Here is a 27,230-nt window from a genome sequence, read left to right as displayed (position 1 = left end):
CTAGCTATTTTCACCTCCCCACCCTTTGCCTCTTCCCCATCCTCTCACCCTGTCCATATTCCCCCTTCCACTTTGCTCTCTTCACTTGCTCCTCCTCTCCCCATTTTTCTGACCCCCAGTTCCTCCCCTCCTCTTCCCTGTTCCTTTTGCCTTTAACCCAATTCTTCCTTCCTTTCCTCTCCTGTTCTGCCCTTTGCTCTTCCATCTCTTACCATCCTGTCTCCTTATTCCCCTTCTTCCCCATCTCTTCCTGGCTCCTCTTCTTCCCTCCCCTCCTCTCACTCTGCACTTCTTCTGTCCTCTCTTTAGCACTCTCTCCCCCTTCACCTCCTCTCTCTTCTCTTCCTCCCTCCCTTATTCTCTCCACTCCTTTTCCATATCCTCTCCTCCCATTCCCTCTCCTCACCATTCCTCTCACTCCCTCAACACGCTCCTCCTCCTCTTCCCTCTTGCCTCATCTCTCCTCTCTTTGTTACCTCACTCCTCTGGCTCGTTCCCTCTCTTCTGTGCTGCAAATCCTAAGTAAGTCTGTGTAATGCTCATCTCCTTCCCCTCTCCCCAACTCCTGTTTTGAAAGTGCCTTTGGTCTTGACTGCCCTTTGTGCAATGCCCCTACATTGACTAGTGTGACATTAACATGTGAATGTGAAGCTTATACTTCAGATTGTACAGAAATATAATGCAGTATTGCAAGCCTTGGCTACTCAGAAAGCAATCTAGCTTTGTCCTTGATCCCAAAACTTCACATTGTTCCAGAGCTTATTATAGCAATGCACAGGAAAGCCCAAAGGACCACTGGTGCAGTTCATAACAAAGCAGTACAGGCTTGAGAATGCTTCACATTGAAAAGTTTTGGATGAAAAGCCTTGTTTCAGAAGAAACAAAAAACAGTTCATGAAAAAATGGCATATTGCCCAGGAAACGACTTTAACTGACGAAAACATATTGCACTTAGAATTATAACTGATTTAAAGTATTGTAACTTTGTAATGATCCACTTCTAATAATTACTTGAAGCAGAAAACTTAAGTTATGTACCTATTCACATGAGCCAACCCCAGTTCAAAGACAGGACTTGTCACAACAACATTTAACAAACGAAATGTCCAAAAGCATTGCACAGATGTATAATCAGACCAAAATGGATGCTGAGCCAAAGAAGACATTAAGAGGGGTGATGAAAAGTTTGAGTAGAGGTGGGTTTTAAGAAGGATTTTAAAGGAGGAGATGGAGGGGATTAGGGAGGCAATTTCAGATATGAAGTCTTGGAAGCAGAAGGCATAGTCGCCATTAATGAGCCAAAAGGAGGGCTGATGCAGAAGAGGCTCAGGCTGGAGGAATAAAGGGTTCTGTGGGAGTGGACTGTAGGGTGAAAGGGAATTACAGAGATAGGGGGCAGTGAGACCATGTGGGGATTTAAACATTTCAAAGAGGTTTTAAATTGGAGCTTTCAAAAGCCAGGTCTAAAGTACGATTGTACAGCCCTGATTAATTACAGTCTCACATCTCCTGCCTGGAATCACTGTAGAGAATGTGGGAAAAGTGATGCTTACCACTGACTCATTGTCCCAGCTCTCTCTGCTCCCATCGGCTAGCCACTCCTCACATATGGTCATGAAGAGGAGAGGCCAAGATCCCCAGAAGATTTACCTCATGTCTGCCGCACTTAGCACTGCTCCCTGGCTTTTCGTCCCCACATCCTCTGCAGTGGAGGAAAAGGATCTTTAGCAGTCCCTTTCTCTCCATTGTGGTCACAAACACCTATCTGCTGAAGGCCCTTGTCTCAACCAAGGCTTTTAGTGGGACTGCGATTCCAATTGACTAGCCCTTTATGGTCCCTTGATATTCCTGATGCAGAGCCATTGGCATTCCCTCTTAGCACCAGCAGGTTCCCTCTTAATGAAGGTTAAACAACTTTGTTTAAAAAAACAACTTTGTTTTTTGTTTCAGATTTCCAGCATCCGCAGTATTTTGCTTTTATCCCTCTTAATGGAGGTTTTCCCACTGGGAGCCTGCCCTGCCTATGGGATGCACCCTGAGCTAGGGCAATGGGTCGAGGTTGGGCAGTTTCTGAGAACAGGACTGAGGTCCTGCCTCACTAGAACTCTGTCCTGGAGAAACCGTTATATTTTTATAACTGATTACAGATGGCATTCTGCTGATTTCACATACATGTAGTCAAGTCCACACAGCACATAAATCAGCACCTCAGGACCATTGTGTTCCACGAGAAATCATGAGAAAAACTGAAAACATGGCTATTCTTTATTCCAGAAACAATTGGATATTAAGTGTATTCGTCTTAAGTACCACATGCCATTCTTTTTGGACTTGACTACATGTATGTGAAATCAGCAGAATACCATCTGTAATCAGTTATAAAAATATGAGTTCCGAAGAAGGGTCACTGACCCGAAACGTTAACTCTGCTTCTCTTTCCACAGATGCTGCCAGACCTGCTGAGTGGTTCCAGCATTTCTTGTTTTTATTTCAGATTTCCAGCATCCGCAGTATTTTGCTTTTATAAAAATATAATGGTGTGGGTCCTAATTTAGTGAAGATGTGTTTAAGTTTTGTAATAAGTGGCACAATATAAATATAGGAATAGTGCTGAAATACATATTTCCATTTAAAATTGCAATTTTAAAATGAGAAAAAAAATGGGAGTTTTACCTTCAGGATCTGCAGCTCACATATTAAGTATTCAGAGCATAAAAACAGCTGCTGAAAATCTGTGTAAGACATGGGAAGGGGAGGAGTGAAGGAACAGTTTATCGCAAATTTATTATCCAAAATAGTGCATTCATTATAGTACAGTTCCAGTGTCATATGCAATGAGATTGTTGTTGCCAATGTGGCAATTTACTTGTGAAAAATCTTGCACAACCATATTTTCTAATTTTAAAGTTCATACCAACCTTGCAATAAAGTTCACAGTAACTGGAAAAATAATTGTTTTCTTTTTAAATTGGCGAACACAAATGTACATCTCAATGCAAGTAACAGTCTTTGCATGACAGACACTGCACAGCAAGAATAATAGGGCTGTAGAATAATAGGCTTTGTAAAATTCATTTCAAGATTTTAATTTTGTTCTACTTTTCAAATCTTCTGATTTTCTGGCTTTTTGTACTCTGATGTAGATTCATTATTCACATATGTTTTAACCACTATGTGTAGCTTTAGGAGGTGCCAAAGTATTGAGACAACAGATTGTCATACTGTCAAGATGTAGATAATCATCAACTATGTCAAGGCGGACCATACTTTAACACACCATAATGTGAAAAGCAACAGTGAGAACTCATCCAAATAGTGGGCAGATTTTCAGCATCTCTGTGCAGCAAAGTTTGCTTTGTGCAGAATGTTATTAGGCTGCTTGATTATTGAATACAAATGCTGTCTAAAATGCATTTATTTTTCAAAAATGAGCCTGCCTAGAATAATCTCGTAGCATATTTATAAAGTCTGTCCTGCCTCTAAAGCCAGAATTTAGTATGCGTTAAAAATAAAGAAGGGCCTATGACAAAAGCTATTATACTGCTCCTATAATCGGTGTTTGTGCTTTACCATTTTTTTTCTTGTTTGGCCTCCTTATCTTGAGAGACAATGGGTAAGCGCCTGGAGGTGGTCAGTGGTGTGTGGAGCAGCGCCTGGAGTGGCTATAAAGGCCAATTCTAGAGTGACAGGCTCTTCCACAGGTGCTGCAGAAATATTTGATTGTCGGGTCTGTTGCACAGTTGGCTCTTCCCTTGCGCCTCTGTCTTTTTTCCTGCCAACTGCTAAGTCTCTTCGACTCGCCACACTTTAGCCCCGCCTTTATGGCTGTCCGCCAGCTCTGGCGAACATTGGCAACTGACTCCCACGACTTGTGATCAATGTCACAGGATTTCATGTCGCGTTTGCAGACATCTTTAAAGCGGAGACATGGATGGCCGATGGGTCTGATACCAGTGGCGAGCTCGCTGTACAAGGTGTCTTTGGGGATCCTGCCATCTTCCATGCGGCTCACGTGGCCAAGCCATCTCAAGCGCCGCTGACTCAGTAGTGTGTATAAGCTGGGGATGTTGGCTGCCTCGAGGACTTCTGTGTTGGAGATACAGTCCTGCCACCTGATGCCAAGTATTCTCCGGAGGCAGCGAAGTTGGAATGAATTGAGACGTCGCTCTTGGCTGACATACGTTGTCCAGGCCTCGCTGCCATAGAGCAAGGTACTGAGGACACAGGCTTGATACACTCAGACTTTTGTGTTCCATGTCAGTGCGCCATTTTCCCACACTCTCTTGGCCAGTCTGGACATAGCAGTGGAAGCCTTTCCCATGCGCTTGTTGATTTCTGCATCTAGAGACAGGTTACTGGTGATAGTTGAGCCTAGGTAGGTGAACTCTTGAACCACTTCCAGAGCGTGGTCGCCAATATTGATGGATGGAGCATTTCTGACGTCCTGCCCCATGATGTTCGTTTTTTTGAGGCTGATGGTTAGGCCAAATTCATTGCAGGCAGCCGCAAACCTGTCGATGAGACTCTGCAGGCACTCTTCAGTGTGAGATGTTAAAGCAGCATCGTCAGCAAAGAGGAGTTCCCTGATGAGGACTTTCCGTACTTTGGACTTCGCTCTTAGACGGGCAAGGTTGAACAACCTGCCCCCTGATCTTGTGTGGAGGAAAATTCCTTCTTCCGAGGACTTGAATGCATGTGAACGCAGTAGGGAGAAGAAAATCCCAAAAAGTGTGGGTGCGAGAACACAGCCCTGTTTCACGCCACTCAGGATAGGAAAGGGGTCTGATGAGGAGCCACCATGTTGAATTGTGCCTTTCATATTGCCATGGAATGAGGTGATGATACTTAGTAGCTTTGGTGGACATCCGATCTTTTCTAGTAGTCTGAAGAGGCCACGTCTGCTGACGAGGTCAAAGGCTTTGGTGAGATCAATGAAAGCAATGTAGAGGGGCATCTGTTGTTCGCGGCATTTCTCCTGTATCTGACGAAGGGAGAACAGCATGTCAACGGTCGATCGCTCTGCACGAAAGCCACACTGTGCCTCAGGGTAGACGAGCGCAGCCAGCTTCTGGAGCCTGTTTAGAGCGACTCGAGCAAAGACTTTCCCCACTATGCTGAGCAGGGAGATTCCACGGTAGTTGTTGCAGTCACCGCGGTCACCTTTGCTTTTATAGAGGGTGATGATATTGGCATCGCGCATGTCCTGAGGTACTGCTCCCTCGTCCCAGCACAGGCATAGCAGTTCATGTAGTGCTGAGAGTATAGCAGGCTTGGCACTCTTGATTATTTCAGGGGTAATGCTGTCCTTCCCATGGGGCTTTTCCGCTGGCTAGAGAAACAATGGCATCACTGAGTTCCGATTTGGTTGGCTGTATGTCCAGCTCATCCATGACTGGTAGAGGCTGGGCTGCATTGAGGGCAGTCTCTGTGACAGCATTCTCCCTGGAGTACAGTTCTAGGTAGTGCTCAACCCAGCGGTCCATTTGTTTGCGTTGGTCAGTGATTATGTCCCCCGATTTAGATTTGAGGGGGGGCGATCTTCTTGATGGTTGGCCCAAGAGCTCCCTTAATGCCATCATACATTCTTCTGATGTTTCCGGTGTCTGAGGCCAGCTGAATATGACTGCATAGGTGTTGCCAGTAGTCGTTTGCGCAGCACCTGGCTGTTCTTTGTGCAGTGCTTCTGGCTGCTTTAAGTGCTGCGGATGTTAAATCGCTGGGGGCTTTCTTGTAGTTCAACAGTGCAATGCGCTTAGCGGCTATGACGGGTTCCAGCTCTTCATTATGAGGTTAAAACCAGTCTGCATTTCTCCTCGCACTTTTGCCGTAGGTGGTCAAAGCTGACTCATAGATGGCGTCTCTGATGTGGGCCCATTTGGTCTCAGCATCCCCTGTGGGAGTGTTTTGAAGGGCTGTCACAAGTAAATTTAGAAATTTTTGTAACAGCTGTGGGTGAGAAATTCTGCTCGTGTTGATGCGCGGGTGGCCCTTCTGCTTGGAATGATGCAACTTCTTTGGTCTGAGTCTAACCTTGCTGCACACCAGGGAGTGGTCAGTGTCGCAGTCCACACTGTGGAAGCTGCGTGTGATTTGTGATTGCTACATAGAATAGAATCATAGAAAGTTTAAGGCACAGAAAGAGGTCTGTGCCAGCTGAAAAACAATCCACTGATTCTGATCCCACCTTCCAGTATTTGGTCCGTAGCCCTGCAGATTACGGCACTTGAGTTGCATATCCAGACTCCTTTTGAATGAGTTGAGGGTTTCTGCCTCAACTACCCTTTCAGACAATGAGTTCCAGACCATGACCACCCTCTGGGTGAAAAAGTTTTTCCTCATCTCCCATCTAATTTTTCTACCAATCACTTCGAATCTATGCCCCCTCGTCACTGACCTCTCTGCTACGGTGAATAGACCCTTCGCCTTCACTCTATCCAGGCCCCTCAAAATGTTGTACATTTCAATCAGATCTCTCCTCATCCTTATCTGTTCTAAGGAGAACAACCCCAGCCTATCCAATCTTTCCTCATATGACTGCATAGGTGTTGCCAGTAGTCGTTTGCGCAGCACCTGGCTGTTCTTTGTGCAGTGCTTCTGGCTGCTTTAAGTGCTGCGGATGTTAAATCGCTGGGGGCTTTCTTGTAGTTCAACAGTGCAATGCGCTTTTTTGCATTTTCCAGTCCTGGCAACATCTTTGTAAATCTCCTTTGTACCCTCTCTAGTGCAATTACATCCTTTCTGTCATGAGGTGACCAGAACTGCACACATTACTCAAGTTGTGGCCTAACCAATGAGTTATACAGTTCCAGCATAACCTCCTTGCTTTTGTATTCTGTACCTCAGCTAATAAAGGAAAGGATTCCATATGCCTTCTTAACCACCTTATCGACCTGTCCAGCTACCTTCAGGGATCTATAGACATTCACTCCAAGGTCCCTCACTTCCTCTACACTTCTCAGTATTTTCTCATTAATCCTGTATTCCTTTGCCTTGTTTGACCTCCCCAAATGCATCACCTCTCACACTTCTCCAAGTATTTAGTTCTCGGTGTCGGACAGAAGTTTTCCTTTTCTGCCTTACCTTACCCTGCAGGCTCCTTAATATCCATGGGGCTCCATGGCTGTCTCACCCTTTTCTTTGAGGGAACATATTTACCCTGAACCCCGTGAATCTCCCCTTTGAATGCCTCCCACTGCCACTCCTTCCACCTGCCTATCTTCATTTCCTAAAACTAAGTCTAAAACTGCACCCTCTCTTGTGGGACTTGCTACATACTGGGCAAAAAGGTTCTCCTGAATGCACCTCAAGAATTCCGCTCCCTCAATTCCTTTCACACTAAAACTATCCCAGTTAATATTGGGTAATTAAAATCCCCTACTATTACTGCCCTGTTGTTCTTGCACTTCTCAGAGATTTGCCTACATATCTGCTCTTCTATCTCCCTCTGACTATTTGGGGGTCTGTAGGACACTCCCAGCAGTGTGATTGTCCCTTTTTTGTTCCTTAGCTCAATCCATATGACCTCATTTGATGAACCTGCAAACATATCATCCCTCCTCACAGCTGTAATAGTTTCCTTGACCAAAATTGCCACTCTCCCTCCTTTCTTATCTCCCTCCCTAAGGCATCTGAAAACACTGTTGCCAGGAACGTCCCTCCTTAAGCCATGTTTCTGTAACAGCTATGATATCATACTGCCAGGTGTCTATCTGTGCCCTCAGCTCATGTGCTTTATTTGCTATACTCCTTGCATTGAAATAGATACCCTTGAGCACTGACAAACTTTTAAAAAAAATTTCTAACCCTCATTTCCTCTGTCTTCCAGACTCATCCATTAATTTTCTGCCTTCCATTTTAATTTCTGTTTTTGTCCCAGCTGAGTCTACCACCTCCCCTCAGGTCCTCACCTCAGGTCCCCACCCCACCTGCCAAACTAGTTTAATCCCTCCCCAACAGCAGTAGCAAAACGTCCCGCAAGGAACTCAGTCCCGGCTCTGTTCAGGTGCAAACCGTACAACCTGTACAGGTCCCATCTCCCCCCAGAGCCGGTCCCAATGTCCCAGGAATCTGAAGCCCTCCCTCCTGCACCATCTTTCCAGCCACGCATTCATCTGTCTTATCCTTCTATTTCTGTACTTACTTGCATGTGGCACCGGAAGTAATCCGGAGATTACTACTTTTGAGGTCCTGCTTGCTAATTTCTTACCTAGCTCCCTAAATTCTGACTGCAAGACCACATCCCTCTTTCTACCTATGTCATTGGTTCTGATATGGACCACGACTGCTGATTTATTATTATTTATTTTTTGCATTATTACTCGTTTTAAGTTGTAGGATACACAGGCAAGCATGATGTACATTCCCTCTGTAATAAAAATAAAAACTTGCATTTATATAGCGCCTTTTACTCAGGACGTCCCAAAGCGCTTCATAACCAATTAAGTATTTATGAAATATAATCACTATTGTAATGTCAGGAAACAAGATCTTCAGCCTGATTGAAAGTTTGACTGAGGTATGCTGACACTGTTCCTGAAGACTGCATACAGAGAAGAGTGATTAGGGACCTAGGAACAAGTCACCTGCCAATGATGCCAGCCATGGAATAGTGCACCGAGAAAGGCGACTTCAATGGAAATGGAACATCGGAACAGGAGAAAGACATTTAGCCCCTCAAGCCTGTTCTAGCATTCAGTGTGATCATGGTTGACCTGTGACCTAAATCCATAGCCCTGCCTTTGCCCCATATCCCTTAATACCTTTGGTTAACAAAAATCTATCAATCTCAGATTTAAAATTAACAATTGACCAAGCATCAATTGCTGTTTGCGGGAGAGAATTCAATCTTCTATCAATCTTTGCATGTAAAAAAGTGTTCCTAACTTCACCTCATAGAATTATAGAAATTTACAGCAGGGAAGGAGGCCATTTGGCCCATCAACAAGTAGCCATCCAGCCTAATCCCACTTTCCAGCTCTTGATCCATAAGTTACGACACCTCAAGTACAAATCCAAATATTTTTTTAAAATGTTATGAGGGTTTCTGCCTGTTACCACCCTTTCAGGCCGTGAGTTTCAGATCCCCATTACTCTGAGAGAAAGAATTTCCCCTTGAATCCCTCTAAGCCTCCTACCTCTTACCCTAAATCTCTGGCTCCTGGTTATGAACTCCTCGACCAAGGGGAATAGGGCCTTCCTAACCATTCCATCTAGACCCCTTTATGATTTTATATACTTCAGTTAGGTCTGCCCTCAGCCTCCTCTGTTCCAAAGAAACAATCCTAGCCTAACCAATCTTTCCTCATAACTAAAATTCTTCAGTCCGGGCAACATCCTCATAATCTCTTCTGTACCCTCTCTGGTCCAAACACATATTTCCTACAGTGCAGCGACCAGAACTGCATGCTGTTCTCCAGCTGTGGCCTAACTAGGTTATGTAGTTTCAGCATAAGCTCCCAGCTCTTATATTCTATGCCTTGGCTAATAAAGGCAAGTGTCCCGTATACCTTCATGTCCTTATCTACCTGTCCGGCCACCTTCAGGAATCTGTGGACATACCGTCCAAGGTCCCTCTGTTCCTCTACACTTCTCAATATCATACCATTTATTGTGTATTTCCTTGCCTTGTTCGCCTTCCCCAAATGCATCACCATACACTTCTCCGGATTGAACTCCATTTGCCACTGTTACGCCCACCTGACTAGTCCATTGATATCTCCCTGCAGTCTGCAGCTTTCTTCTTTGTTATCAACCACATGGCCAATTTTTGTATTGTCCCCTACGTTCAAGTACAAATCACTGATATATACCACAAAAAGCAAGGGACCTAGTACTGTGGAACCCCACTGGAAACAGCCTTGCAGTCACAATAAAAAACTTAGATTATTACCCTTTGCTTCTTGCCTTTGAGCCAATTACTTGACACTTTGCCTTGAATTCCATGGGGATGACCATGACCAGTTTGCCATGTGGAACTTTATCAAAAGCCTTGCTAAAGTCCATATAGACTGCATCAAATGCACTACCCTCATCGACCCTCCTTGTTAACCTCCTCAAAAAATTCAATCGTGTTAGTCAGCCATGACCTTCCCTTAACAAATCCGTGCTGACTGTCTTTGATTAATTCCTGTTTTTCTAAATGAAGATATATCCTGTCCCTCAGAATTTTTTTCATTAATTTTCCCACCATTGAGGTTAGGCTGACTGGCCTGTAATTACTTGATCTATCTCTTTTTTTTAAACAATGGTACAATGTTAGCTGTCCTCTGGCACCACACCTGCTGCCAGAGAGAATTGGAAAATGATGGTCAGAGCCTCCGCTGTTTCTTCTCTTGCTTCCTTTAATAGCCTAGGATACATTTCATCCAGGCCTGGGGATTTATCCACTTTCAAAAATGTTAAACACCATAATACTTATTTTCTCGTTCCGTTAATTTCATCTACTATTTCACTCTAGTCCTCCCTGATTACAATGCCTGTATCATCTCTCTGTCTGTCTTGTGAAATCAGATGCAAAGTATTCATTAAGAACCATACTATTGTCCTCCACACGCAGATTACCCTTATGGTTCCTAATAGGCCCAACTCTTTCTTTAGTTATCCTCTTGCTCCTTATGTATTTATAAAAAATCTTTGGGCGTTCCTGGATTTTACTTGGCAATATTTTTTCATGCCCTCTCTTTGCTTTCCTAATTTCCTTTTTAATTTCACCCCTGCAATTTTTATACTTCTCTAGGTTTTCTGCAGTATTGAGCCCTGCTATCTGTCACAAGCTTCCCTTTTTCTCTTTATCATTTCTTTTAAGCCCCTTGACATCCAGGGGGATCTGGATTTGTTAGTCCCACCCTTTTTCTTTAAGGGAGCATACATGCACTGAACCCTCACTATCTCTTCCTGAAATGCTTCCCATTGATCTGGCACTGATTTACCTTCAAGAAGCTGTTTCCAGTCCAGTTTAGCTAAAATCACATCTCAGCATAGTAAAATTAGGTGTTCCCCATTTGAGAACTCTTATTCCTGGTCTATTTTTATCCATTTGCATAACTACCCCAAATCTAATTGAATTATGATCACTTCCACCAAAGTGTTCCCCAACTGATACCCCTTCCACCTGCCCAGCTTCATTCCCTAAAACTAAGTCGAGAACTGCCCCCTCTCTTTTTGGGCTTGCTAGGTACTGGCTATAATGGTTCTCCTGAATGCAATGAGAATTTTACTTCCTCTGCGCCTTTCACACTAATTCTATCCCAGTCAATGTTAGGGTGGTTGAAATTCCCCACTATTATTGTCCTACTGTTTTTTTCACTTGGAGATTTTCCTATATATTTGCTCTTCTAACTCTCTCTGACTGCTGTCGGGTCTTTAGTACACTCTCAGTAGTGTAATTGACCTTTCTTTTGTTCTTCAATTCAACCCAAATTGCCTCATTTGATTATGCTTCTACCATATCAGCCTTCCTCACAGCTATAATTGTTTATTTGATCAATATTGCGACCCCTCCTTTTTTATTCCCTTCTCTATCTTGTCTGAAAACCCTGTAACCAGGAATGTTGAGCTGCCATTCCTGTCATTTCTTTCAGCCATATCCCAGTAATAGCTATAATATCATACTTCCATGTGTCAATCTGTGCTCTCGGCTCATCTACCTTATTCCCTAGATTTCTTGCTTTGAAGTATATACCATCTAGCGCTGCCAGACTCCCTTGTTGTCGGTTTTCTAGCCTTTGTTTCCTCTGCCTTCCAAACATGCTTACTACTTTTCTGCCTTCCGTTTCCAACTTTCCCTGTCCCTTCTGAATCTACTTTTAGGTTCCCATCCACCTGCCAAGCTAGTTTAAACCCTCCCCAACAGCACTAGCAAAACTCACTGTGAGGATATTGGCCTCCATCCTGTTGAAGTGCAACCTGTCCAGTTTGTACAGGCCCCACCTCCCCCAGAAGCACTCCCAGTGCCTCAGGAATCTAAAGCCCTCCCTCCCACCATCTCTCTACCCACATATTCATCAGCTGTATTTTATTATTTCTGTACTCACTAGAATATGGCACTGGGAGTAATCTGGAGATTACTACCTTTGAGATCCTGCTTTTCAGTCTCCTGGCTCCCTAAACTCAGCCTTCAGGACTTCATCTCTCTTTCTGCCTATTTCATTGGTGCCGATATGGACCATGACCTCAGACTTTCACCCTCCCCCCTCAGAATGTCCTGTAGCTGCTCAGTGACATCTTTGGCTCTGGCACCAGGGAGGCAACATACTACCTGGAGCTACATTTGTGGCCGCAGAAGCGCCTGTCTGCTCCCCTCATTATCAAAGCCCATACCACTATTGCTGTTGTACTCTTCTTCCTCCCCCTCTGTGCAGGTGAACCAGCCTTGGTGCTGTGGACTTGGCTCTTCCTGCACTCCCCAGAGGAACCATCAGTCTCATCAGTATTCAGAACTGAAAGCTGATTGGAGAGGGAGATCTACTCATGGGATCCCTGCCCTGCCTGGTCCGCCTTGTCCTTCTGGTGGTCACCCATTCCCTCTCTGTCTGAATATTTTTAAGCTGCAGAGTGACCACCTCCAGAAACATGCTATCCATGAAGCTCTCAGCCTCGTGGATGCCCTGTAGTATCTCCAGCTGCCGCTCAAGCTCCGAAACCCAGAGTTCGAGCTGCTGTAGCTGGTGACACTTCCTCAGCGTGCAATCCTTCAGGCCACAAGAAGTGTATAGGATTTCCCACATGGCAGGGGATGTGCATTCCACAGGACTGAGGTTCCCTGCCATGCTTTTACTTCCAAACCATTAACTAGATTTAGCAGCTACTCACCAATCGGCTCCTTCCCTGGCTGTGACGTCATTGTAGCCGTTTGGCTTTTGTTGATTGAGCTGGAGGCTCTCTCCCCTGCTTAACTTTTTGGTTGCTACGTTCAGTCTCCATCCACCGCTGCTGCTGGTGAGTCTCACTTCTGAAAGATCTGGCTGTAATTTTTAGGCTACGTCCCCTAGCCCTAGATTTTCCTAACCAGCAGAAGTAGTTTCTATCTACCCAGTCTGTTCAGAAGAACAAGAAATGGGTAAGAAATGGAGGTGTAATTCAAGGATGTCACATTTGTAGAGGGGAACCACAGTCGGACAGACAATCAAGGTTACTAGCCCTATCTCCAATCCATGCTATCTCCGAACGTGTTGTCTTCCTTGCTGGAAGTGCAATGTTGTGCAGTAATCCCTGGAATGTATAACAGTTGCATTTAACCTGATGTGATCGATATAACTGTGAATATAATTTTATTGATAAAAGACTTTTGTCCACAATTCTGTCTGGCTCGGCTCAAAATAGAAGCAATAGCAAGGAAAACAAGAGAACTTTTTCCCTAATCAATCAACTTAATCCAATTGTCAACCATGCCAATGTCAGAAAAGTATACTTACATCAATTAATTCCGTTCCTGCGTGTGACAGTGCAATAGCTGTATTTCATGTAAGGTACGTTTAAAATTAAATTTTAAAAAGTTTCCAGTTTCAACTCGGTGTAGTGAAGCATTTTTTTATTGCTGTGTAGCAATAAGTCATTCGTCTGCAGGTTGTGATTATATTTCCAGTGGAAAAATAAAAATGTATTTTAAACCAACTCTGTACACAACGAGCAGCTATCTTTCCACTTATTTATTATTAAAATCCGTCACATCAGAATTAATTGTCTGTAGTGGTTCTGCCTCAGCCTTGTTGGAGCTAAAAATAGGACTTGTAAATAATTGATGGCAAGTTGTTAAATGAATGTGGAGGCATACATGCCTGTGGCTCCAGCGAACAGGTGCCAAGAAGTTTTATATAATATAAAAACAAGAAATGCTGGAAATACTCAGCAGGTCTGGCAGCATCTGTGGAGAGAGAAGCAGAGATAACATTTCAGGTTAGTGACCCTTCATCAGAACTGACGAAGAGTCACTGACCTGAAACGTTAACGCTGCTTCTCTCTCCACAGATGCTGCCAGACCTGCTGAGTATTTCCAGCATTTCTTGTTTTTATTTCAGATTTTCAGCATCTGCAGTACTTTGCTTTCATTTTAGCCTAGAGGTTTTAGTTTGTCTTGAATGGGTGGTTGTTCTCTGCATTCACTCACAGTTTGCAGCCTTTAAAGTTAGGGAATAGCTTGACTGCATAGTGAATGCGCAGTCACCACCATGCAAACAGGTGTGCCAAGATACTCCAGGAAGCACAAGATGTTATCATGGTGTCATACAAAGAACAAAGAACAGTACAGCACAGGAACAGGCCATTCGGCCCTCCAAGCCTGCGCCGATCATGATGCTTGTCTAAACTAAAACCTTCTGCACTTCCGGGGACCGTATCCCTCTATTCCCATCCTATTCATGTATTAGTCAAGATGCCTCTTGAATGTCGCTATCATCCCTGCTTCCACCACCTCCCCCGGCAGCAAGTTCCAGGCCCTCACCACCCTCTGTAAAACAAAACTTGCCTCGCACATCCCCTCTAAACTTTGCCCCTCGCACCTTAAACCTAAGTCCCCTAGTAACTGACTCTTCCACCCTGGGAAAACGCTTCTGACTATCCACTCTGTCCATGCCACTCATAACTTTGTAAACCTCTATCATGTCGCCCCTCCACCTCCGTCGTTCCAGTGAAAACAATCTGAGTTTATCTAACCTCTCCACATAGCTATTACCCTCCAGACCAGGCAACATCCTGGTAAACCTCTTCTGTACCCTCTCAAAGCCTCCACATCCTTCTGGTAGTGTGGCGACCAGAATTGTACGCAATATTCCAAGTGTAGCCTAACTAAGGTTCTGTACAGCTGCAGCATGACTTGCCAATTTTTATACTCTATGCCCCGACCGATGAAGGCAAGCATGCCGTATGCCTTCTTGACTACCCTATCCACCTGCGTTGCCACTTTCAGTGATCTGTGGACCTGTACGCCCAGATCTTTCTGCCTGTCAATACCCCTAAGGGTTCTGCCATTTACTGTATACTTCCCACCTGTATTAGACCTTCCAAAATGCATTACCTCACATGATGACACTTAAACCCTGATTTTTTCTTGGGGCAGGTATTGTATAAATGGGGGCTCAGACTGGCCACCTGACCTCGATAGTATGATGTCCGGGAGATTGTAATGGGCAGGCCTCATCTGCACACCCTCAGTGAGTTCCTCACCAGGGACCGAAATGACAGTCCCAGCACTCAACAACAGCAACGACTTATATTTATATAACACCTTTAAAGTAATAAAGCGTCCCAAGACACTTCGCAGGAGCATTATAAAACAAAGTAGGTCATCGAGCCACAAAAGGAGATATTGGGTCAGATGACCAAAAGCTTGGTCAAGAGGTAGGTTTTAAGGAGTGTCTTAAAGGAAGAAAGCGAGGTGGAGAAGTATTGGGAGGATATTCCAGAGCTTGGGGTCTAGGCAACTGAAGGCACAGCAACCAGGGTGGAGCGATTAAAATCAGGGATGCATAAGAAGCCAGAATTAGAGCAGCGCAGATATCTTCGGGGGTGGGGGGGGGTGGGGGGGGATGGCTGGAGGAGATTACAGAGATAGGGAGGGGTGAAGCCATGGAGGGATTTGAAAACAAGGATGAGAATTTTTAAAATCAAGATGTTGCTTGACCGGGAGCCAATGTAGATCAGCGAACACAGGGGTGATAGGGAACGGGACTTGGTGCGAGTTATGACAGGGACAGCAGAGTTTAGGATGACCTCAAGTTTATGGAGAGTAGAATGTGATCTAGTAAGGAGCCAGGGAGAAAGGATGCCTTAACTTTCCTTGTGGGGCCCCAAGGAGCAGGAGTGCTCCTCTTGGGCCAACCAGGATAGCAAAAAAAAATTAAAAAGACTATCCTTTACAGGCCTTTTGACCTCAAAACCTATTCTCGCTAGGTTGTCCTGGCAGGAAAGCCACAACTGCTTCCCTGCTGGGGCCTGCAGTATAATAGCAGTCAGGCCTTTATGACTTGAGCTGTATATTAAAAGAAGGACTGCGCTGGGTGTTCTTCAGCTCTGCCCTTAATAGTAAGGCTTAAATTGGTGCCTGTGAAATTGGTGGGGAATAATCCATCAGTGAGTTTCATGGGCAAATTTAACTCCCTACTTGCTTGGTTTCTTCCAGGAGGGCAGTGTCAAAATCGCACCTTTTGTTTATGTCTGTTTCTGTCCACTTACTTGACAGGCTGAATTTTCCCAGCACTTTGGAGACAGACAGGGAGGCAGGAGGGCTGGCAATATCATGGGGGAAGGGGTCGGTAGGGGAGCCCAACGTCTTCGCTGCCATGGCATATTGCCAGTGACGAGAAGCTCAGCTGCACAGCTGCCCAGTGGGCAGCCAATTGAACCACATAAGCAGCTAATTAAGGGCCACTTTCCACCCCTGCTGGCATTTTGCCCATGTCGAGAGGGCCTGTCGCCGCAAGGGGAGACCACCAGCTAAACCCTGACGGCCTCCCAGCGGGTTTCCAGGATGTAGCCCTCCTTAAAGGTCGCTCCATGACCAATGGAGGGGCCCCTTGGCGGCAGTGCTTGCCCCTGCGTCTACGGCAGCCCCGCTTGAGTCAGCCCACCCCCGCCCCCCCCCCCCCACCCCGCCTTCCCTGATCGCTGGAGCCTGCCTGCCTGGCCCCAGCGTTTTTACACTAACTTACCCGTTCCTGGAGGGTATCTCGACATTGAGGCCTTCATGCTGCAGCCTCAAGCATTGGCCATGGCTAGCGGTGGTGTTGCCAAGGCTGCTGAGCTGCCGGCCCTGTTAATTGGCTGCCGCTGGTAAAATGTCAGCTGCTGCTTTCGGCTCCCGCAGTGAAAATGCTATTTGCACCATTTACTGTCAGTATCCGAGGCTCGTCTGCTGAAATAATAGCGAACAAGCTAAAGAACCCCGGTGGCAATTCGCTTTTTAAGGAATGTGTATATAGTAAAGGGTCCTTGTTTACAGTTTTCTCTGAATAATGCACAGTTGTGAACTTCAATCCCCAAAGCACGTGGAAAAGGTCCTGGAATACTATTTAATAAAGATGTAATTTGTTTTTTTCACTCTTTGTAAATCAGTGGTCCAGATGTTACTGCTGCACAGTACAAGCACCACTAATGTAATAAAATAGCGAAGACTTTGACTCAATGTGAGCAATGGCACAGGAGATCGACAAGTATTTGGAATGATGTTGAATTTTTGGATCAGCATAACTTTCTTTGTAAGGAGGTTCTGTTATGAAAATATATTTTGTCATATAACAAAGAAATGAGACCATCCATAATTAAAGACACATTCTATTAAACTTTTTTTGGAAAACTTTATTATCTGGGACAGACAAAAAATCCAGGAGAGTTTTACTTCTAATTTTATTATGTTGATGTATTTCAGTGTGATCTATATTGCTGTAGTTTTTCTTAATTTGTTCTGGGCATGTGTGATGCTGGCAAAATTACATTTATCATCCATCTTTAATTTCCTTGATAAGTTGGTATTGGGTTGTCTTTGTGAGACAACTGCACAACTGGGTGACTTGCTGGACCACTTCAGAGGACATTCAGAGTCAACCATATAATATGGAATAGAGCCTCATTTATGACAGACCAGGTTTGGGTGGTGGGTTTTCAGCCTGAAGTGGTCAGCGCACAAGGAGCACACTAGAAGCTGAAGGCCCTCAGGCTCGTCCAAAGTTGGGCCTCAGGCCTCATCAGCATATTTAAGCTGAGTGGCAGGCATCTACTACGCATTCAGAGGCAGCTTTACTGGTTTTGTTGGGACCAGTTTGGGTCAACTGCTCTGCACATCACTGACCAATTGAGGAGAAAGATTCCGAAATGTATGCAAGAGGCCTAACGCCTGTTTTAGGCCACCGCTAAGGATGCCTGAGCTTTGGATGACCCAATACGAGCTTGAACCTATTTAACACATCATTGGGGCATGTGACAAAGCCCTGCAAAACTGGTCATTTTTCTTCAGTTTTATGCCTGATAATTTCCTGGAAGCTCAGTCCAACAATAATCAACACAAACAGCAAGTGCACTTTGTCCTCTCAGAATATCATAGTTTGTATAAAAACTTTCCCATTATAAAATGTATCTTCTCGTTAAGAATCAGACTTTGCATAGCTACGTAAAAAGCATTGTGCACTCTGCCTCAGGGAAGGTGCTAGCATGTGAAAATCCACATTATTGCAACATAAAAAGCATTAGCCAAGAAAGTCTATTAATTCTTAAGCATCACCCAAGCTCATTCGGTGCTGCTATTCTTGCTACGGAATCATTTAGGTGGCAGAGAGCAGTATATAAAGTGTATAAAAATGCTTCAGTCCCAATGGATCAGAAGTCCAGTTCAGTCTCTGGAGTGTTAGGGAAATGGATCTGGACTTACCAGTGCTATGTGTATCCATTGCTCCCAAGCCTTACTTACAGAAGACAATGCTATGGCATATTAGTTTAGAATCTGCATGTCAAATGAATGCTGAATGCCCCCTCTCCAAAACCCACAGGTTGACAGTTAAGGGGTTCATTATAAAATGATCACGCGAATTGCAAGTGCAATTGATTTGGGCAGCAAGGCATGGTAGAAAAATCTAAAGTGATGTTTGAAGTAACAAGCAATAATGATAGGTGATTTAAGTAGGGTAAAATAGGATAAAACAATATACAGTTATATTCCTCAAATAGACTTACTTTAGGCATGGACCTACTGATATTTCTGCAAATAGGTCATTTGTTCCTTGGACAGACTGTAAAATCTATTTGCAGCAGCTGGGAACAAACCCTCATATGATTAACACAAGATTTTCTTGCACCCAGCCCTGTTGCTACTGTCTCTGATTTTTATTTAATCCAATGCATTTGTGAAGGTAAATTCTGATAGCAACAAAACTGCTGAGCAGTCTGTCTGTATAATCCCTGTATTTATAAAATGAAGTAATAAAATAAACAGAAAAATGTGACTAGATAATGGCCACTCTGTTACTGAAATGTTTGCTTCAGGGAAAGCATCTGCTGAACCATGAGTTCATTCCCTGTACATTTTGCTTAGTTTGCTTAGTGGTAATGACTGGATAAAGAAAGTGTTGCTTGCTGCACAGACTTCCCCTTAAGAAATTTCTACTTGTGTATATTTTGCACTTCTGAAATCTGTATGTTTTTCCCTTCACTTCTGCCCCACTGGAGATGATCATCAGTGCACTGTAACTTCCTGCTGCCTGACAGGTGGTAGAGTGCATGATACAGACTCCAGTCAATGCTTCACCAGTCAGCTGTTAGGCCCCAGGCTTTATGCCACATAATTTGGGTTCTTAACAGCTCCTCCCTCTTTCCTAGGAGGAATGCCATGTTGCTGCAAAGTGGCTCAGCTAACAACTGCTAAATTCCCCAAAACCAAAGTAAGCGAGTATGGGCATCAGGATTCCTTGGAATTGCACACATAGCGTTGGTTGTCAAACCATCATCATGCTGTATAGGAGCCAAAAGGAGATGGACAACAGATGCTTACAACTTATTTTAAAATAAGTGAGGTGGTGGTTGTTGGCCTAGTCAAACAATTATAGCTCAGGAATTATCGCATGTGATAATTGAAATTGTGTTTGGCTGCATTTTTAATGGAGGCAGTTAATCCAGTTAACGTCCTTGTTGAAGTAGCAAGGCCATTCCATACAATTCCATTAACCATTAATCTACTAGTATCACTCACTGTCATTTTTAGGCTTGAGTTATTGCAGCAGCCATCAAGATTTGAGATTATTTGTTCTGGGAAAGCAATGTCTGGAAGGATGTGTTTTAACCAGAATAGTTTGAAATTCCTTTGTCATTTGGAATTGTTAGCTAGCCCACAAGAAGTCAATTATTGAGGAGCCAGGCAGAGCAAGTCACGCATTGAACAATGAGATCACAGACCACTTCAACCTACTCAGTCGCTGCTAGGTACTTAACTGTGTCAGTTGATGAAGTAATTGAGCAGAAAATTGAAGGTACACTGTTAACTTTCAATGTTTGGGAAAGGAGACAAGTTGAGTAATAAAATTAAGGGTATAAATGAATGGTTGGTCACCTGGTGTCAAAGCAGCAATGCTACCTCTTGGGTGCATTATAGCAAGAACTGCTCCTGATAGAAATCTGTAATGTTTGAAAATCCAAGCTAACATTACAGATATATTACAGTCCACCAGGTCATTACAAGAAGGAGGACTGTTTGCTCTGTGAAGAGATTAGTAGGGTGTGTGAGAACCAGCAAGTTATCTTAGTGGGAGATTTCAATCAACCCAATATAAATTGGTCAAACCCAAATGTTTAGAGTCAGGGGTGGTAAATGGTAAATTTATAACTTCTTCATGACTCAGTGTAAGAGGGAAATCACAAGAGGCAGTGCTCATCTTTATCAGATGTTTGTCATTGACCTGGACAAGAAATGGAAGTCCTGGCACTGCTGGACACTGATACCACAGAATGATCAAGCTTAACATGATCTAGGAGCAAATTATGTCACAGACCTAGAACCACATTTATAACTTTAAAAGGCTAAATTTAAAGTATTGAGCGAAAACTTAAATATCTTGGAGCGGGAGGTTTGTCGACATTTCAGCAGAAGACGTTGTGCATTTGGCCTTTCAAAAGCTATTTGATAATGTTCCATACAAAAGTTTACTAATTAAGCTCAAAGATGTTGGAATTCAGGGCAAAATTTGGGCATGGATAAAAACATTGGTTGTAGAGTAGACAACAGTAGGTACTGTTGAGAGAGGTGATGGCAAAGTGGGAAGAAGAACTGAATGGGGTGCCCCAGGTCTGAGGTTAGGCAACTACTGCTTCTAATTTACATCAACGACTTGGATTCATAAATCCAATGTAAATTCTCAAACTTGCAGATGATAACTAAACTTGGAGTGGTGGTGAAACTAAAGAACTAACTAAACAGAATATGTGTTTGGGCCAAACAACGGCAGATGAAATTTAATACAGAAAAGTGTGAATTATCATTAATAGGAAGGAAAAACAGACGACATACATACTTAATCCAGACTACTTTAAATAAATCTGTGAGTATGACAGGAGGATATATGTTCAAACCAGATGTTAATGTTAGGACTGATATTAGAAGGTTCTTCCTCATGCAGATGGTGATTAACACTTGGAATGGCCTTCAGATAGAGTGATGGTAATGGCAGAGTGTAGGGCTACTCTTGATGGACAAGTTAAAATAGGCCAAATAGCTTCCTCAGCCATGACATGCTGGAACTTGCTAGTTGTGACGATGCACATTATGGATATGTAATATGCTAAAAATCCCAAATAAACCATTAATTTTATCTCTGTCCAACAGCATCTGGACAAGCACTTTGGTATTTTGATCGAAATACAGTAGAAACATTGGAAATTATGGACAAACATGGTTTGTCAATGTGTCTAAAAAGCTTAATTTTAAAATATAATCCAAATCTTCAGTGTTCTATTGACACATGTTCCAATTTTTGTAGTGAGGGAGAAAAGCTCTGAGATTTCCTTACTGGTCTACCAGTTTGCAATTTGGGAGCATCATCGAGCTGGAATCTACATTGGAGCGCCTTGTGCTTTTTATCAGGATCTGGTCTAAACCCTTCTATATTCTATTTGTCTTTTTGAGAAAGGTCAACCAAATGAAACTGGCTTAGTTTGAAACAAAAGTGGCTATAAAAAGTCAGCTCTGTAATATTAGTGAATGAACTTAAAGGAATGTACTTAACAAAAATGGCATTGGTTTTAGGTTTTTGATTGGACGGGAGAAACCTGGAGAAACCAGTGAAGTGGCTCAGCTGATTCGTCAAACCCTAGAACAGGAGAGATGGCAGAGAGAAATGATGGAACAGCATTACGGGCAATATGTCGATGATGACGAGGAGGTAAGAAATCTCAGAAATATGATAAACATACCTCAGAGGAGTCGTTTCTGTTCTCATTTCATTGACACTCAAACTTTCACTGTGTATCATATTGAAGAAAAAACATTCATGGTTCTGCATGCTCCACACACTAGGAATATAGTCTAGCTTGATGGCTTCTGGGCAACCAATGTGCTGAGTCTGCACATGGAAACATTGCCATGATATTGCAGATAGCCTCTTCATCACACATTGTATAAAATCCCAAGACCTGCCAATTCAGTTTTCCCCAGCAAAAGGCTCCTTTCATCAGACATCTTGGCACCAATAGATTTGGGACAAAGGGGTTGAATTTCCCTGGGCGTTCTCCCGATTGGCCACTGTTACTTTGGAAGATTCACAGAAACCCCAGAAAAACAGAATAAATACTGTTTACGCTGGTTCTCCAGATCTTCCGCCGAAGTTGCGATGAACAATAAGGAGACCCCCATCCCTGCAACCCCAGTGGAGATTTATCTTCAAACCCAGCAGTTGCTTACATTAAGCAGACAGGTTATCAATCGTTCTGTCGATTAGTGCGTTCTGTTCAGGATTATGTTTCCTTTTTTAAGTTTTCCCTGTAGCCGAAGATTTTGACATTGGTGACAAGGCTCAAGAAAGTATCGTACTTCTCCCTTTCAGAACAAGCACACAAAATAAAGAAAACCTGTTCTGTTTGGGTTGCATGGTAACAATCATTGCCCACCTTATGTTCATGATATGGCCATGTAGAAGGGAAATCAAGTAGTCAAAAATAAACAAGAGTATTAGCATACAAAAAGCAAATGCACTATTGGAATTTGACACTCGGTGTATTCCAGCTTAGCTGTAGTGATATGGGGTCAGGGCTAACCCACGCAGTGTATCTAAATTCATTATTATTAGGTCTGCATTGGTACATTAACATCTCCCAGAGGCCTTAAGTGCCTTGCAGAATGCATTAAGCATCTCACGGCCATTTACACTCTAAGCATGCCTTAGAGGGGGTTCACAAAATACACCCTTAAGGATCTGCTGTAGTGTGGGTCCTACATTATTGCAAATTGGACAAACAAAACAATCCTAAGAAATCATTACATTCATTTTTGCGTTGCTAAACACACCAGTCAGTGTTGAGAAAACATTGGCGTCACTCCAATTCTTCGAATCCAATCTAAGGTCACTTCCCAGTTTCATTTGGTTGAGGAAATTTTCGCCATTATTGTATCCATCATCACCAAAATCAGAGCTTCTTGCTGTGTAGAAGCTCTATTATCTCTTGTGCAGAGTAATCTCGGCAGCTTATCAGCAATTTCTATTTTTCCCCAAAGAACAAAGACCCAAGGCAAACAGGTGACAAAATATGAGGTCAAGATAGGTGACCAATTCCATTGTACATTGTTACCACCTTGTAGTAAGGAAACCCAGGGAGCATTCCACGCACTCCATGGCTGCTTCCTGGCAATCTCTGTATTAAGTCTCAATTGATACCAAATACCAGGTTTCCTGGAGAAATTCTCATAGATTTAGTAAACATTACTTGTGAGATTTAATTATAGCCGAAAACAACATCAGGCTCGACAACTAATATTATGGCTTCTGTGCAAGGACCTCTGTCTCCAAAGTTTCTCTAGACTTTGGATGCAGAATGAAGAAAAAGGGTAATGGGCATCTTCTGCACTACAGTTCCATCCATCCTTGCAGACCCTGCAGGAGTTTAGCTGTGAAGGGCAGGCATTAGCATTAAGTGTTTAGCTAAGTTTCTGCTTAGCTTCAAGTCAAAGTAAACTAGGCAATGGTGTAGATCCTTTGGCTTTGCACATGACATCTATTTACAACATCATAATGATGGCATGTGCATTCTTAGCATTGCTTTCTCCAGAGCCTTCCATGCTAGACTAAACTCCTAAGGCATGTGGAGGCTGCATATCTTTCAAAGAACGAAGAAGACTCTACCAGGCACACTATCTGTTTACTCAACATAGTGACTAAAAATCTTGACAGTGATGTTCTTTGGCAAGTCAGAAATCAAGGTTTGTTGATTTTTATGCTTACACTAAACGATACAAATTCTTGTTTAGTTGGCTGCTTGTTGTCAGCCCTGCATCCTCTTGTTTTGGTTGTGAACTCTACTTAAGAACTAAGAAACTATTCAACGTATCTAATAATTGGAGCCTGGCCATAAATAAGATGTGCAGCCCATCCTATCTGCCGTGCCTGCCTAAATAACAATACTGAGCCAATGGCATTTAGCACAAAGATGATGGTAACTATGATTGAATGAATATCTTTAGAAATTTCTGGTTCATTACAAGTAATCAATGTAATGCCCTCAAAATTGTTTAGATCATCCTGTAGAATCACTATCCCTGGCATAAGAAAGTGAAGCTGTTACATTTGAGAGTTTGCCTTTATTGGACATAGAGGTAGGTGTGAAAGATTAGCCAAAGATCTCAGATTCCTTTGAGGTCTTTGTCAGTCTTTGCAAAAATATTATATTCCAATTTCCATATATTTGTCAATACAAAGAACAGTACAGTACAGGAACAGGCCATTCGGCCCTCCAAGCCTACGCCGATCTTGATGCCTGTCTAAACTAAAACCTTCTGCACTTCCGGGGACCGTATCCCTCTATTCCCATCCTATTCATGTATTTGTCAAGATGCCTCTTAAACGTCGTTGTCGTACCTGCTTCCACCACCTCAACCGTCAGCAAGTTCCAGGCACTCATCACCCTCTGTGTAAAGAACTTGCCTCGCACATCCCCTCTAAACTTTGTCCCTCGCACCTTAAACCTATGTCCCCTAGTAACTGACTCTTCCACCCTGGGAAAAAGCTTCTGACTATCCACTCTGTCCATGCCACTCATAACTTTGTAAACCTCTATCATGCCGCCCCTCCACCTCTGTTGTTCCAGTGAAAACAATCCGAGTTTATCCAACCGCTCCTCATAGCTAATGCCCTCCAGACCAGGCAACATCCTGGTAAACCTCTTCTGTACCCTCTCCAAAGCCTCCACGTCCTTCTGGTTGTGTGGCAACCAGAATTGCACGCACTATTCTAAGTGAGGCCTAACTAAGGTTCTGTACAGCTGCAGCATGACTTGCCAATTTTTATACTCTATGCCCCGACCGATGAAGGCAAGCATGCCGTATGCCTTCTTGACTACCTAATCCACCTGCGTTGCCACTTTCAGTGACATGTGGACCTGTACGCCCAGATCTCTCTGCCTGCCACAATAATGGTACATAGTGAAAAACACAAATCACTTAAACCAATGGATAGTTAGTTGGGATAAAAACAAAAAATGCTGGAAATACTCAGCAGTTCTGGCAACATCTGTGGAGAGAGAAGCAGAGTTAATGTTTCAGGTCAGTGACCCTTCTTCAGAACTGGGATAGTTAGATGGGATATCTGCCTGTTTCATTCAGCTGGCTTTTGACTACATGAAGTTTAAAACCTATATAATCTATAAACGGCAACAGACAATTTAACTATTGGCTGTGGACCCAATGAAAACATTTACCCCTGTCTCTGAACAGTAATGAATCTGTTTCACATTTTGCTTGAAAAGATGGAAGGGCTGAAATTGGTCTTGTGAGGTTGTGCAAAATGAGTGATAGCAAATCAGCAGCCCGTTTTATAGCCCACCTGATTTTCTTTTCCATTAACTGAAAGCAATGGCAGAATTTATAACAGTTGTATTTTTGGATCAGACACCAGCAATGTAATTATCTCCACTTTTGGAACTACAATAGTCCACATGCAAATGAAATCATTTTGTTTTGAGTTCAACTTTTTAAAAAACTTGCATTATGAATCCAGCTGTCAGTGAGCAACTGGAACAGCATTGTTATTCTGTTTGTGAAACTGCATACTGACTCCTGAATGTGTTAATTCTGAGATGTGCAATCTCCCTCACTCTTGGTATCCCACAAGTGTCCAGTGAGTTCCCTGCATGTACTTACAGTAGAGATTAAGAATGGAAAACCAATTATTTTTGGACATTATGTCATAAACACTAATGTGACACTCAAAGGATTATTGGAATTCAAAATGTAGTGATTTTGTCAGTTTAAAAAAAAATATGGAAAGGATTGTGAGCGTGCATGGGGGCTGATTTATTTTTTTCATGTGGGTGTTATTCTTCTTAAAAGTCCAGTAGTTGAGGCTCTCATGAAGACTCCACAAGTTCATCCTGTGAGTAACTGAACAATATGGACCAGAATAGTCCCAGATTTAGTCCTTTGTTTAATCTCAGTCTGAAACCCCATCTGCTGAGTTAGTTCGTCCGAGTTCTGACAATGGTAAATGTATTGCAGTTGTGCTCAATAAAGGGGTTCAAAATCATAAAGGGTTTTGATGGAGTAAATGAGGAGAAACTGTTTCCAGTGGCAGAAGGGTCATTAACCAGAGGACACAGACTTAAGGTGATTGGCAAAAGAAACAAAAATGAGATGAGGAGAATTTTTTTACACAGCGAGTCGCAGTGATCTGGAATACACTGCCTGAAAGGGTGGTGGAAGCAGATTCAATAATCGCTTTCAAAAGGGAATTGGATAAATACTTGAAGGGAAACAATTGCAAGGTTATGGAGAATGGCCGGGGAATGGTGCTAATTCGATAGCTATTTCAAAGAACCAGCACAGGCATGATGGGCCAAATGGCCTCCTATACGGTATCATCTTATGATTCGATATAAAACCTAGTCGTGATAAATTAAAATATATATTAGTAAAACAAGTGGGAATCTTTGCTATTACTGATATGCCAACAAAAGTTGAACTCCCTAAGATTGTGTATGTGTGGTGTTAGCATTGATATTGTATCCTGTTAGATATGAAATATTATTTGACAATTAATTTGATCATGACTGGTTTTCAGTAGGTTGCTATCTTTCTGTGTAGAATGGTGGGCAATGCCACACAATGCAAAAGCCAATAGAAATCAAATGCAATGTAGTACATTTTGATCAATCAAAATTATATTTTGGGTGATCAGAAAGAGCAGATGGATTCAGGGTTTCAGGTTCACAAGATCTTAAAAGCTGCATCTCAAGTGGAACTGTTTTAATGTAATAAGTATTGAATATAAAAGTTGAGATGTAATGGTGAATTTATATAAAATATCGGTAATACCCCAGTAGGAGTATGCAGTTTTCGGTTCCATAGCATAGCAAGGATGTTGTGACAATGGAGAGGATACAGTACAGATTAATTAGGATGCTGCCCACTATGAGGAAATAGAACAACAACAACTTGTATTTGTATAGTACTTTTAACGGAATAAAATGTTCCAAGGTGCTTGACAGGAGCATTATAAAGCAAAATATGACATCAAGCCACGTAAGGAGATATTAGGTCAGATGACCAAAAGCTTGGT

General features: G+C 43.0%; 1 protein-coding gene across 1 annotated transcript in view; it reads left to right on the top strand.

The window, feature by feature from the left end:
* Positions 1 to 27,230, top strand: part of ppp1r9ba (protein phosphatase 1, regulatory subunit 9Ba) — a 473,359-nt gene that overhangs the window by 142,337 nt on the left and 303,792 nt on the right. The window contains exon 5 of the mRNA XM_068013062.1: positions 21,716 to 21,851. Within this exon, the coding sequence (XP_067869163.1) occupies positions 21,716 to 21,851 (136 nt within the window). The remainder of the gene's footprint in view (positions 1 to 21,715; positions 21,852 to 27,230) is intronic.

Source organism: Heterodontus francisci, chromosome 33, assembly GCF_036365525.1.
Source record: "Heterodontus francisci isolate sHetFra1 chromosome 33, sHetFra1.hap1, whole genome shotgun sequence".
Lineage (NCBI taxonomy): Eukaryota > Metazoa > Chordata > Chondrichthyes > Heterodontiformes > Heterodontidae > Heterodontus > Heterodontus francisci.
The sequence above is the reverse complement of the archived record's forward strand: the minus strand, read 5'-3'. Positions and strand labels throughout refer to the sequence as shown.